Source organism: Barbatula barbatula (genome assembly GCF_947034865.1).
Source record: "Barbatula barbatula genome assembly, chromosome: 9".
NCBI classification, from domain to species: domain Eukaryota; kingdom Metazoa; phylum Chordata; class Actinopteri; order Cypriniformes; family Nemacheilidae; genus Barbatula; species Barbatula barbatula.
The window spans coordinates 12,048,001-12,062,564 of NC_136772.1; the positions used below are offsets into that span (position 1 = coordinate 12,048,001).

At 39.0% G+C, this 14,564-nt stretch overlaps 1 protein-coding gene across 1 annotated transcript in view; it reads left to right on the forward strand.

Annotated features, from left to right (window-relative positions):
* The first annotated feature begins 381 nt into the window (after nt 1-381).
* Nucleotides 382-14,564, forward strand: part of tmeff2a (transmembrane protein with EGF-like and two follistatin-like domains 2a) — a 62,332-nt gene continuing 48,149 nt past the window's right edge. Inside the window, exons 1-2 of the mRNA XM_079464125.1 lie at nt 382-1,075; nt 12,121-12,230. Coding sequence (XP_079320251.1) covers nt 892-1,075; nt 12,121-12,230 — 294 coding nt within the window. The 5' untranslated portion in view covers nt 382-891. The remainder of the gene's footprint in view (nt 1,076-12,120; nt 12,231-14,564) is intronic.

Consider the following 14,564-nt stretch of genomic DNA (forward strand, 5'->3'; position numbering starts at 1 on the left):
AACTCCGTTGCTCTCTGTTCTCTCGTCTCATGCAGTAGTCTTTTGTTTAGAGCACAGGGATCATTTCACGGCGCTGCAATTACCAGTTTCGCATCGATTTCTGCTGCCATCGTGCCCAGAACAGCGCTCAATTACTGGGAAGACTTTCTCGACATGGCGCTTCGCCCACACGTTTGCAAACCGGAGTCCTGTTAAAGTAGACTAGACTACCGGGTAGGCTACACTATACAGTCCGTAGATATGCTGGACCACTGTTTCTGTCCTAACACTCCTGCATCCCTGTCGACCAATCAGAGCCGCGATAGCACTCCGCCCCTCCCGTTTCTCTCAGACACGTGATCCGGAGCGGTCTGGAAACCTGCCGCTCGCCTCCAGCGCGTTATTGTGGTAAACAGGTACGGAGGAATGGAACTCCGCGAGTCTCTGACGAACTCACAGCGCTTCGCGAGCGCACGGATCGGGGACAGTCAGTCTATCTGACCTCACGTTGCTTCCTCAGTGGATGTTACAACTTCGGCTCGTCACTCGAATGGGATATATGCCTTTTGCCCTCGTATTTCTGTTTCTCCAAACCATCTCTTGCGTCTTCTTTAGTTTGCTTTTTGTTTTCGCCTTTGAACATTTTGCTTACCGATCACCCGGCACACTTCCTTCCCATCTCAACCCCTGCCATCGCCTTCACTACTTCAGCACCCAGACCTCTCTCATTCCGCATCTGCACCCTCTCGCTTCGGGCGGATCCTCCGGTCATCCAGAAACACCCGCTTCATGGGGCACACTTATTCCGTCGGAAAATGTCCCTCTCTTGGCTCCTGAGCTTACCGGCCAAGTTAATCACATTAGGACCAGGGCTGCCGTTGCGCGTCTGTGAACTGTATCGTGGAAACTGAGATGGGTGTCTCGGTGGCGGCGGCCCTACACGAGCCCCGAAGTCCGCATCAGTGGAGCCGGATAGTGGGACACTGGGTATGGATTGCTGTCTTGTCCTTTCTCGCCACTTTCCCGGTGCAACAACTTGGCGCTTTCCCGTCCTCTCTCAGCGACTGTCAGACTCCAACTGGATGGAATTGCTCGGGTAAGATGTTCAAGTGGTCCGCTGCTGCTGTCCTGTCTGTTACTTGCGTTGAGAGGATAGAGTTCGCGATCACGTAACTACTGGAAACGGCGGGTTGTTAGTCTATATTATAGCAACATAGCGAAGTTATACGTATGAAAATGATATGTGCTGCGATGCAAAGCTTCTGCAAATCACTGCAGCTGAAAAATGTTGAAGACTGTTTTAAAATGCTCAGGCGAGCTCTTCATTAGTCATTAGAGAAAATAAACGAATAGTCTATATTTCCTAATAATTACGCACAGTATTTAAACAATTTTTTAGTGTAACAAAAATGAAAAAAGACTTAATCGATTTGTTCCTTTTATTTAGCCTACTGCAAAAAAACTGCTATTTCAGTCATTAATAGAGACTTGGTTTTTGGACAATCTTGTTCGAACAGATGAAACTGTGTTTACTGACTATACATTATAACACATTTACCAGATATTCATTTACCTGTTTTTCAAGTTCAGTGCGTTCAAACACCTCTCTGTTGCTGATCATGCTTCCAATTTATTTTCGTTTTAAAGTGCATTGTGTCTGTAACTAATGCATTTACAAAAACTTAAAACCAAAACTAAAACACACAAAAACAAAGACACCAATCTCACATAAATCCTAAAATCACCGTTTTTAATGCTTATACCATGGTTAGTCAAATTATTATTAGCCTATAATAGTAGCTAAATTAGTTGTATTTTTTTTTTTGCATATTTACATTTGTATAAGCGTAGTTTTTCTGCATATGTTACGGTAAATGTGTGATGATATCATATAGTAAATTTACAATAGTTTTAACTCAAAAACCTTACTATGGTCAAACCATGCGTTGTTTTCGTATATGGTAACACATTTAACACTTATTTTTTAATCACCGTAAATCGAACTGCAAAAATCTAATGTTTCAAATGCAAAGATTTAAAGTTCTCTGTTAACATTTTATTGTTTAATAATAAACGTAACAATGGGTTTTAGGAAGCGTATTTGGGAACTGTGCCTGCATGATAATGTGAGGGTATCATCCCGTCGTAGGCTCGGATATGGAGTGGGTTTTGATTAGGATTAGCAGCGCCGTTCAGATGATTGCGGGTGCACGTGAAATAATCATCATGCGCGCCCTGAGGCGCGCGGAACTCGCTGCATATTTTTGCTCAGTTTCTCGCCATGGCGCCTGACTATCAATCAGCAGCTCACCGTGGGCAATTAGGTGTCGTTCCAAAACGTCTATCCTTGCCTCTTGTTTGCACTTTGGTATACAACTCATGGCAATGGCATGCGTGAGACGTGGGAAATTATACCACAGACATTCCTTAAGGCTACTTCAGTGTTTCCACGATTTACAAAAACAATGATAATAGATTATTAATGATCCTAGTAGAACAAATTAAATGCAATCATACTGTCTTTGGATAGGCAACATAACACTAGTTGCATGAATCAAACAGGTTAACTGTTAGTGGCCTTTATTTTTCAAACATGTTTTTATTGGCAAAACTGTTTAATGACCATTATCCAAACAAGCGTCAAATCAATTGGATTTGCGATTTCTGAAAGCACTGAAATAGGATAGTGTGCATATCGATTAAGTAGGCCCTGTACGTTTTTGCATGTATTTGCCAAATGTATGTGCGACTTTTGTTATGGAGTAAAAACCTACATGAGAGTCATATTTTTATCAAATAAAACCTACAAGACTGAATTGTCTAGCAGTGAATTGGGCATTCAACACGTTAGTAGTGTCCAGAGAAACAAATGCAAGCCAGCTGTAGTCAACAAACTGTCTAATGTGCACTGTGGCAACAGACACATGGAGTGTAAATAATTTCGCAAAGTAAGTGCTTAATCACTGAAATATCTTCCCTGTTCTTGGCAGGAATCGTCTACTCTGTAAAGTACTTTTTGTCAATTTTATGTAGGCGTGAAAGACAGGCCTGGCTTTAAAAATTCACTACGTAAAGGGAAGAACGCTCTTATTTGTATTGTTCATGCTGTAAATAAGCTGTTATTCGGTGATGGTTGATCATGACTCTCAAAAGGGTTTTGTAATAAGCTGCAACAGAGACGAGCTCAAAGTTATAAAGTGAGAATACAGGGCAGACCTATGGATTTTATGAGTCAACAAAGGCAATAACAATAACCGATTAATATGCCTTTTCACGGATGCGTTTCCCAAAGGCAGTTTCCGTCGTTTCAGCGTTCAACGATTCAAGTGTTTCCCGAAACCCTTGATCCAACGATCAAACGCAAGCAGCATCGCAAAGTTGCGCAACGCAACCTGAATTTCATTTCTATGGCCATTTCATTAGGTTTCTATCACTAAAATGAAACACTTATATTAAACAGTACATTCCACCGTTTTATGAAACATAAGGCTTGCGGTTGGTCCTCGCTCCGCATATTTTGCGTCTCACCCTTCACACCTGATTAAACCGGATCGTTAGAAGAGCGCTCTAAATCAACCGTGTTCCCATTGACATGGTCCCTAAACAGCGTCCACTGCTGTCTACTACCTGCACGCAGGAAATCTGCTGAAGTTTATTTCTGAAGTTAATTTTAATTTGCGCTACACCACTGCCAGCAGCGTCTTCACACACGGGCAAATCTTACTACGGAAGTGCGAAGGGTTACTTAACCACAATCATGAGATAGTTGTAGTCACGCTTCGTGCCCTTCAATGTCCTTTATATACACTTCGCAAGGCTTTTACAGGCGAATTGAACAAACCTCTGAAGTGGTGAGAGAAGCATACAAAATATGCCCAGCGGGGAGGCGTGAGGACCAGGATAGAACCGCAGTAGTTCTCCGGCTACTAGTCAATCCATTGGCAACCTTTTATATGACAGGGCTGAGGGTTCGAGGGTCAGAAAAGTTTCTATTGAGAAAAGTCTTTCGACACTGCAAGAAGTCATATGCAATGCAGTGTAATCGTTATCTTTCGCTCAACTTTTGGTAATTTAAAAAAAATCACAATATGCATCGGGTATAAATTAAACTCTTGGCACAAAAGATGCTCCTCACAACATGTGCCATAATCAAACCAATAACTTTGAAAACAGCAGGAGCACTGATTGGTCAATAAATCCATGTAACAAATAAATAATTACTTATTTTTTATTTTAAGCAATCAAAAACCATACATGTAAATCAGGGGCTTCTTGACAGCGCTTACGCACATCATGCTTTCAAATTCAATTTAACATATTTTAGTTTGTCAAGAAAATAGAAGCGTTGTTTTTGTTTAAAGTGCGCAGGTGCCTATAGAAAACTCGAGGACCCTGGGCTAAGTTACATATGAGTGAGGCCCCTGAAACTTGTAAATGAGTTAAAGGTACAGTCGGTAATATCTAGAGGCAAGGTTGCGAATTGCAGCCCACCGCTCACTCCACTTCTCCCCCTACCTTTCGAACCCTACAACGGTTGACAGAACATGGCAAATTACATTTAGGGGGACCCGCAGTGCATGTCGATAGAAATAGGTCATTCTAAGATAAATAAAAAACATAACCCTTCATTGTGTGAGCTCTTTATACACCTCTGAAGACATAGCTATATTATATAACACATTAAAAATTGGGAAATTAACCCCAGTTTGATGTGTAATAGTAGTTTGACATTTTTGCATCCATTTTTTCAGTTTAAACTCTGGGTTATTTTCAATAAGATATATATTTTTAAAGGCATGTTTATTGCTTGCTCGCTCTATCTGATTCCGCACCACTTATGTTACTTCAGTACTGTCATTGCGAACCAGTGGGCGGGGCTAGGGAAGTAGATATTCTTCTGTGGAGGCCGTGTGATAGGTGCATTCCAGGACCTGCCGTTCGTTGGGTAACAGTTGTCATTTCAGTAACAAGAGTGTTTTCAGTTCTGACACATAGAGGATGTTCGCTTGAATTTGACTACCTCTTATATTAAAAAAGCTTGGGATAAAATTAAGGTCTTAATTCATCTTTAATATTTGACACAACAATTGTTTTAAACAACCCAGCATATTGGATTGAAACAACTCTGGATAAGTTAATTTATAACCGAACAGTGGGTTCGTCCGTTTTTGACCTAGAGATCTGAAATCACTACAGAATGTTTTAGCCCACTAGATATTTGAAAAGATAAGTAAGAACAGTAGAAAAAGTTGTCATTTACCTACCTTTATGTTGATCCAGATTCATCCATCTTTCCTCTGTGAGGCTGTCAGTCACAAATGTTTTCTTTCATGGAAAAGTCATATGGGTTTCGAACAACAGACGTTTGTTGACAGACATTTTATTTGGAGCAATCCAATCCTTTAAGGGCATTGTCTGAAAAATATTTTCAGCTGACAATAATGCCTGAATTTGTATTACTCTTTAATGGGCAGAAAAATGGTCTGATGTGTCTTAACCTCACCTTTGCAATATTTGTCTGCTGGCTTGTTTCCTTCAATTATTCACCTGGCTGGCAAGGCAGAAAGAACATTCAGTATCTCCCGCGATACTCTCCCGTCTGGACCTTGTGAGACGTTAACGTTGGTTCCTTCTTCTCGTTTGTTTTGATAAAATTATGATGGTCTCTGGGAGAGAGACGAAAACTGCAAGACCAGGTGCTTGAGCCAAACAAGTTTTCTATTTCACTGTAGACAGAAGAGCAAGAAAAAGCAGCAGGAGATTTCATAACAACAGCAGGACCTTCACTTACCGTTGTTAGAAAGAGTGCTCCAATTTTGATACAGTGGACATTGTTGTCTAATCATAATATTTCAAGTGAAATGTTAAATCAATTTAGTATATGGTTCTTTTTATGCATTTGTGCGACAGCAATGAAGATGTATGCACATTCTCTAAATTGAATCCATAAATCCACCCTTCACCTTGTCATGGAAAAGCTAAAGCTATAAATCACATCTCATTTGTTTTAAATTGCCATTCATTAACCACTAAATAGCTTTTATGCAAAAGTGGCCAAGTCATAGAACAAATTATGTTACTCCAAACACCCATTTCCAAAAGCAGGTACCAAGGTTATAAACATTATAAAGTTTTTCTGCATTGGAGTTTTAAAATGAGTTTTTTAATGACTTACAGTGTTACAATGCTGTTTTATTTTGAATATTGATGTTTATATATTTATTCTATTAATGACACATTTCAGGCGAACTGCATTTTTTTAAATACCTTTTCCAAACGCAGTTAAATGTGCAAAGACGCTTTATGTACAGTATGCATTTGTGTGTTAAAATCTGGTCCATAGTAAATGGACTGTGGGTAGCCGCTGGAAATGCCATCTGATGCAGATTTATTTGTTGTTTTGTGGGTTAAATGTGATTTGAATGAAAACAATGTAATACAAATGTATATAATACATTTAACATTGCTTGCTAAATTCAGAATGTCACAGCCTGTTTTGATGTCAATAAAAAGCTATTTGTTGGGAGGTTAAATATAGTAGGCTATTTTCCTTGCTAGTGACAGCTCCAAAGAAAATTCTCCAAATATGATTGTGATCAGTCATGAATCATCGAGTCCTGTGTCATTCGGGTTGTCATTTTTTCTATGATGTACCTTACTGTTTGGTTGTCTGTGATTTTCATACATACAGAAAGTCTATATCAGATGCAAAACAGGACGAGTTGCTTTGACATGTTGTTGTGGCATAGTACACTTTGTTTAGGATGAAATATGTTATATCCTGTTTGGTGTCTCTAATCATAGCCCAGTGACTTCAAGGAATGGCTTTGAGGAGTTTTTATTACTTTTTTGAGGAAGTGTTTTTTTACTCTTGTTGATCTTCATACATAATATAAAAAATACTAACTTCAAACAAAAATTGCAAAACAGATCTTATCTGGCCATGTAGACAGCTTCTGAAAGATTGTCCTGCCAGAGAGCAGAACAAAATTCCATTCCTCTCGCAGTATTTCATCGTTGTCCTGAAGCTTGTTTTAAACAGACTTCCAAAAGCTTCTTTAGAGCTAATAAAATGACCTGAGTGATGTCTTAACTTAAAAATCTGTTTAAGCATTTAAAGGCCTTTCAGGGGGTTTAATGAAGAAATTAATAAAATGGCAAGCAGATCGCTGCATGTTTCCAGAACTCATTTCCTCAATTGTGTCCTGGTAACTTTCCTCAGAGGTTTTACTTTTCCACCCTTACCTTATATGGCAGTGAACATTTTGATGGACTCCAGAGCAGAAACTCTCAAGCAGGGGTGTGCAGACCCCGGGGGACACTTGAGCGGGTTCCAGAAGGCAAATGAAAAGACTTTGAATTTGTGAATTGTGTATGTATTGGTATTGTCAGTTTGTTTTGATGAATATTATTGATGTTAAATGACATCTAGTGTAACATGAGTTAGAAAGAAAACATTTCTTGTTTGGTCAAGATGACATTTTACTGATGAGAGTTTGGGGATAAAATTGTGCGTATTCGGAGACTGTTCGGATTTACTCAAATAAAAATGTCCAGTGTAAATTGAATGTATTATTCATGGTGGTGGTGTTTGTTGGTGCATAGTGAACCTTTCTGAAAACTTGTTGGTAATTCACATGATCTTGAGGATGCAGTGGCACTAGTTGTTATTTTAATGAAATTTGCTGTTACAGTGTCACTACCAGATGCCACTGCTGTAGATGAATTGGACAAAATAGGGATTTTTACGTCTTGGCCCTGGAGAGAGAAAACATATTTTGACTCAAATCTCCATGTTCTTTTCCTCTAGTATTGAAGAGATGAAAATTTAAATTCTGTCATTATTTAGTCACCAGTAATGTCAGTAGCCAAACATATGTCGTCCCCCATGTTTGGCTACTGACATTCTTCCAGATATGTTCCTTTGTGGTCATCAGAAAAATGTATACAGGTTTGAAACGACAGGAGAGTGAGTAAATGCTGACAGAATTAAAATTTTTTAACTGTCCCTTTAACCCTTTGCTATGTTTTTGCTTAGCTCATACATGTGCTCTGATGCTTCGGCGTGTATGGTGAAGTGAAGCTGTGTTGTGCCAATAGAAAGGCAGCCAAGCCTAAGAGTTTTTAAGCAATTCCTTTCATCTATATGACTTAAAGGACTGTGTTTACATTCCTAAGGCACAGTTTTACCAAGGTTTTACACTTAATGAATGGCAGGAATTCTTATTTTGTCTAAAAGCAATAGTAAACTAATGAGCTTTGGCGAATACACTGACTGGTGGTTAATGCTTCAGTAGGCTCAATTGATTAAATGTCAGTTTATCAAACTTTCTTTAAAACAGATTGTAAACAAGATGATTTTTTTAAAAATGTTACAGCTACGAGCGATGCAAGTTGAGTATGAGACTTTTCAGCCTGTGACCCCCAAAATAACAGTGCCAGGGACTCGGGACCCCACTATTCTCGGAGCTGGCTAATGTTTACAATTATTGCGTGCAACTGCGCACATTCGCTAATTAGGTCTATCCAAACACGCGCATAATGACAACAGAAAAGAACACAGTCTAACATAATGACTTTTTTGTTATTTACTCATTAGTTTACTTGTTGTTCATTTCGACAAATAAAAATATCCTAAACTTAAAGTCTGAAAAATAATCTGCGTGCACAAATGGGAATGTTTAACGTGGTGCTGTAAATTGACTTGCGGCACCTCACCGAATGCTAATGTGACATAATCGCTTCGATCGAGGGTGAGGAAATTCCAAAGGCTGATGGCTTTTTATTTGCATGGTTTTATTAACTACTATGTTAATGTTTTGTTACACTTATTGATTAAATACGCTTTTCTAATAATAAAAAAAGGATTTCTGGAAATCATCTTGCGACCCCTTTGAGGTCCCGACCCCTCCTTTGGGAACCCATGATCTAAATGATTGGATTGCACATAGCAGAAAGTGAAGCCCCCAAAAGTAAACGAGTGGCCATGTTTCTACCCAACCGAGAGAGGAAATGATTAGCTGCCTTTCAACTGTCGGGCCAGGGCGAGCTAGGGCTTTCGTTGAGCCGGGCCTAGCCGGTAGCCTGATTTACAGTAAGAATAATGATAAAGAAATCCCCTGTTTGGCTGTGTATCAGACACAGGCTCATGTGGTATCTTAATAAAAAATCCTAATTAACATAATTTAGTATGTTATTTTCAATGTTAAGGTGAGTGTATATTGCACACTGTTGTCGTTATACAGCTGTAGATAAATCTTAAAAATAAAGGATATGATATACGCAGATGTTATTTCTCTAAAAAAGTTGTAAATCTTGTATTTTATTCACTTATGACCTACATCCACTTACAGTTAATTTTCCAAGCATGGTAGTTGCATAGAATTGTTAATTGTAGGCTATATATTATATAAGTTATATTAACGTTAACTGCTTCAAAATACATTTTGTTAAAATAATTAAATCATGGTATTGTACGAACAGAAAACAATACTGTATAATAACATATATTCATAGTGAATAACTGTGCAAAGTGAATAAAGTTGTATGCTCAGAGTTAAAATCTGTATTTATGATTCGGAATGTGCGCAGTTATGGTGTGTCTCATCTGTCTGCTGATCTAATATAGACTTTACTGTAATGAAGCTATCTATAACACACTCACTATTTAATAAGCAGAGAAAAAATCCTGACTTTAAATATGAAACCATTTAGATGCTTAAATGGATAGTTCACCCAAAAATGAAAATTATGTCATCATTTACTGACACTCAGTTTGTTCCAAAGCTGTATAAATTGTGTTCTGTTGTAAACAAAGACAGAAATTTGAAATAATGTCAGTTGTAATGACACATCAGGCGACAGACTCAAATGCGGGGGTAAAAAAGAGGTTAATTAATAAGGAAGAACCAGACAGTCAATTGTGGCACCACCAGTAGTGCACCCGAACAGCAGACTCCCGTGCGAGGAGACGAATCCTAGGAGTACTGGGGTGGGGAGATTGCTCGACCTCAATAGTCCAACCCCGTCTGGGACGCCAACGGGTACTGTGGAGAGGGAAGAGAAATTAGGAGCCAAAGCAAGCCTAAGACAAGGCTATGGAAAACTGAGGGAGCTACGACTGACACTACGACTGACACTACGACTGACACTACGACTGACACTACGACTGACACTACGACTGACACTACGACTGACACTACGACTGACACTATGACTGACACTACGACATGTCACTACGACATGTCACTACGACATGTCACTACGACATGTCACTACGACATGTCACTACGACATGTCACTACGACATGTCACTACGACTGACACTACGACTGACACTACGACTGACACTACGACTGACACTACGACTGACACTACAACTGAGCAAGTAATGTCCACTGAGCTAAGACAGTCTGAGCATTCAAAAACTGGTTGACGAACAACGGTCTGACACTGGACAGGAGGACAAGAGGAGCTAAAATAGGGAAACCTAACAAGACACAGGTGGAAGGGATGAGATAAATGGATAAACTAATGGCCGGAAATAATCAGCAGGTGAACAGTGTGACAAGGTGATGAGCACATTTACATTTAGTAATTTAGCAAACGCTTTTATCCAAAGAGACTTACAAAGAGTTCGGGGAGCAATAAGCGATATGTCATACAAAGAGCAATAGTACAATAGGTGCTAATCCAAAGTTACTAGTTTCAACAAAAGCTAGACCACTACCTGTTGAGAGAAGAGGGTTAGTGTACTTTTTTTGTGAGGAAAAAGTCTGGTGGGGAGACAGAATTTTCATTTTTGGGTGAAATGCCCGTTTAAGATGTTTGGGTTGTAAGAATATACAGAGAGACTTCAGAGACAAAAACGGTGAATTGTAAAGTAACGTTTTATCATAATATCTGATCTATTCATTCAGTGGAATGTTCAGTGGGCATTCAAACATCGGTGGCGTCATGATGTCATGCGCAATCAAGTTCTTTATTATAGAGCAGCATAATTTCTCAAGGTTGCTGTGTGAGCCACACAACGTTAATATTATTACTATCTCACAAGTTTTGCTTTCCTTTCACCTTCTGTAGTGTTTTAGGTCCATCTGTAATTTCTTTAGCCAAAATGCAAATGAAGCACAGGGTTACGTAAGACATCTTTTTACGCTGTATCTGACCCTGTAGCGGGGACCCAAAGTAGCTGAATGTCCTCTGGTATTGTCGTTACAATGAGCAATGTTCTGCTTCATTCTAGCTTCCAGGCCTCACCGGATAACATGGGGTAAAAATACTATGTAGCACTTGCTAGAAGCTTATTTGCTTTGACAGCAAAAATCCCAGGGCACACGAGCATAGCCACTGCTTTGTGTCGTGTAGTCTTATTATGATGATGTATGGAGCTTTGAGTTGGAATATATGCAGCATTTTGAGACTTATCAAGAGGTATTATTCTTTGCATAATGTGTATGTCATTTTTACAGTATTACACAAATGATAGCGATGCTTTTTTCTTGCATTATTATAGAAGGTGTCAGATTAGACTGAATGATTTAGTGCCTAACAGGTATACTCACTATATTATTGTGGCGAGTTATTGTGAAATGAACAGCGGTAAGCTGCTGTTCTATAAAAAAGAATGAAATTTGGTTTCGACTCAGCAGTGGTCTGATTTTGGAACAGCTCATCTTAATTGTAATCATTCGAAGGAATCCTCACTGATTTCAATTGTCTGCATGCTTTTAATAAAGCTTGATTTTCAAAGTCTGTCCAAAAATGAAAATATTTCACTAAACTTTTCTCAGCTTATGTATAATAAAAGCTATAAATGATGCTTGTGCGGCTATTCCGAGAGCTTTGCTCTATGCCGAATCATGAATCCTTTACAAATACTTATTTTATTCCCAATAAGAAAATGGCTCATGAACAAAAGATGGTCTTTGTAAATGGAGGCATTCATAACTCAATGGACCCTTTAGAAGAATTGCCTGCCATCCCGCTGAAATGAAGTGTTTGTTCAGTTAGTTCTGCAGAATAATTTTTATCAAACGTGTCTGAACAAATGTTATCCAGCTTGGGCTAGCCACTGTTTGACATTGCTGTGTATTCTGTATGCAGGAAGTCACAAAGTTTTCTGGCTTTCTTGTGTTGTAGGTGACGATGAACGGGACACGGATCTCTTCCTTTGTGACACCAACACTTGCAAGTTCGATGGCGAGTGTCTCAGAATCGGGGACATAATAACATGCATATGCAACTTCAAGGTAAGACGATTTTCTTGTATATCTAAGTCTCTTTTTCATCAGTCAAAATCCAAAATTTCAGTAGAAAAAGTTACAGTGAGTGTACATTATATCACAATATATTTATTTGGTTGGAAATGCAAATACATTTTTTTTCAATATCATAATATGCCTGAATACTAGACGCTTGGCTTTAGTTAAGCTTTCATAGTCATGTTTGGCATTTCATCTGTTAAGCAGCCATCCCACTTGTCAAAACAAGATGGAACCATTCCTATAACGCAAACAGTACTAGTATGGTCATTTTCCTTTTTACACTTTTTAATCATTAAAAGAGAGATTTCATATTTTTGTAGGCCAAGTTAGCGCTGCACTGGTTCCTTTGACCGAAAGCGAATGTATTTTTTCCATAGACTTTTGAAAAGGTAGCAAAAAAATAAGGTCTGTGATTAAAGGTTTATGATACTCACACATTTTGTCTATCAATTGTGTCCATGTTGAATTGTTGAGAGAACGTCTAACTTCCCCGTCAAAGAATGAAGCCGCTTTTAGCCATCTGCAATCGTGTTTTTAAAACGTAATAAAGCTTTAAAAAATCATGAGCGGGTTATAACTGGTGCGTTTTATGTCGGATTAAGACATGAAAATATTGTTAACCACAGATCTTTTTACGAAAACCCCATTCAGAAAACCCATATACTTTGGTGCGATGGAACTTGAAGTGCTAAGAAGCTAACTCGCTATTTGTGCACCTTTTTACCTATACATTTCCTAACAACTATCATTTAAAGCTACGGTTTTCAAAACAAATAGCCTTCGTTGATGCTAAAGTTATGTTACAATATCTGGAATTTCAAGGGCCAATGCTCTTCCCACGCTGTTTTCTGCATTACAGATTTTAATTAGGACTACTACTCTCAAAAATGTCCCGCGTCGGTTACTTTGGCCTTGAGATCTCAGTGAAATGAAGACAAAGAGAGTCATCCCTAATAACACATCTGAGTTTGGACTAAATTAAAATGCATTAGAGGCCCTCCAAGGCACTGAGCACAGGCACTCAATGAGTCGTGTTATTTTTATCCCAGTCTGCGAGGAAACATTATTTTTTTGGCGAGATAAATAGACTTACCTGTTAGTCCCCTCACACCCCCTTCTATTTCTTTCCAAATAGGATTTGACAATGACTCTTGGTTTTTTGGACAAACCCCCATTGTGTCTCTTGTTTTCATTTGTTTTCAATTCAGGCGCAAATGCCATTGGCGAGGATAGGATAGACTTGACTCAAGTGTCCTGGACTGTACGCCACATGCGTGCAAGCGGAATTTTGGCATTGGATAGCTTAAACTTAATAATGGCCCATGCCTTTATTCCATTAAGTGAAATAATTCATCAAAGCAGGATTATTGGGAGGCTTGTGACGGCTATGAGGCCCTGGGGAGCCCTGCATTCAGGGAGGTATAGTTCTGCTGAAGAGAAGAATACGATTTGATCTCTGACCATGAATAGAGGTCGTTCAGGCCATGCCATTCATTTCGTGATGTTTATTCACCTCACACCATCTCTTGGAGGTGCCCCGCACATCTCTCACGCTGAGCTGTTTATTTAACGCAGGCTCTTTAATGGTTTTTTAAGTATTCATTAGGGCTGGATGTTTGGTCGTATTGTACAGCTTTCTACAGGGCTCACCAAAACAAAGTGGCTGGAGTTAGAACATAATGTCCCTTTTTGATGTGTCTCCAAAATGTACCACAGAGAGGAGAGAAGCCCCTGGCTTTAATGGGAGAAGGGCTGCTGTTACACATAAAACTGAAAATGTTAAAAAGTAATAGAAAGTACACTTTAATAATCAGCTGGGACTTTGTTCTCTGTATAGAGTTTTGTATTATATCTCATAAATAAGTAAGAAAATAAAATGATAGGCCTGCCTACAGCCTGGACACATTTTGGTTTTAGTTATTCTGGAAACCTTTCACGTCGTTCTGGTTGCATATGGCAGATGCAAAACGTTCGTGTTTTTGATTTGTTCTTCCCGTGGTTACTGTTTATTGTGATCCATGCAATTCTGAGTGAGGAAGTTTGAGTTCAAAGGAACTGTGAAACATGATATTTAATATAGCTGAGAAAATTAATCAAACTCACCAGACGTTTCCCTGCGGCCTGCTGAAAGCAGAAACGGAGAGCAATTCAGAAATGAGAGTCATTTCATTTAAGTGCTGGTAATACTTGCAAAAACTTTCTTTAGCACGTTATTGCATTGTGAAAGGTTGGTTAACCCCAAATTCAATTTCGCCTTTTTATGCCATTTTACCTGCTGGAAAGTATGCAGCGCAGCTCTCAACTTATGTAATTCAAATT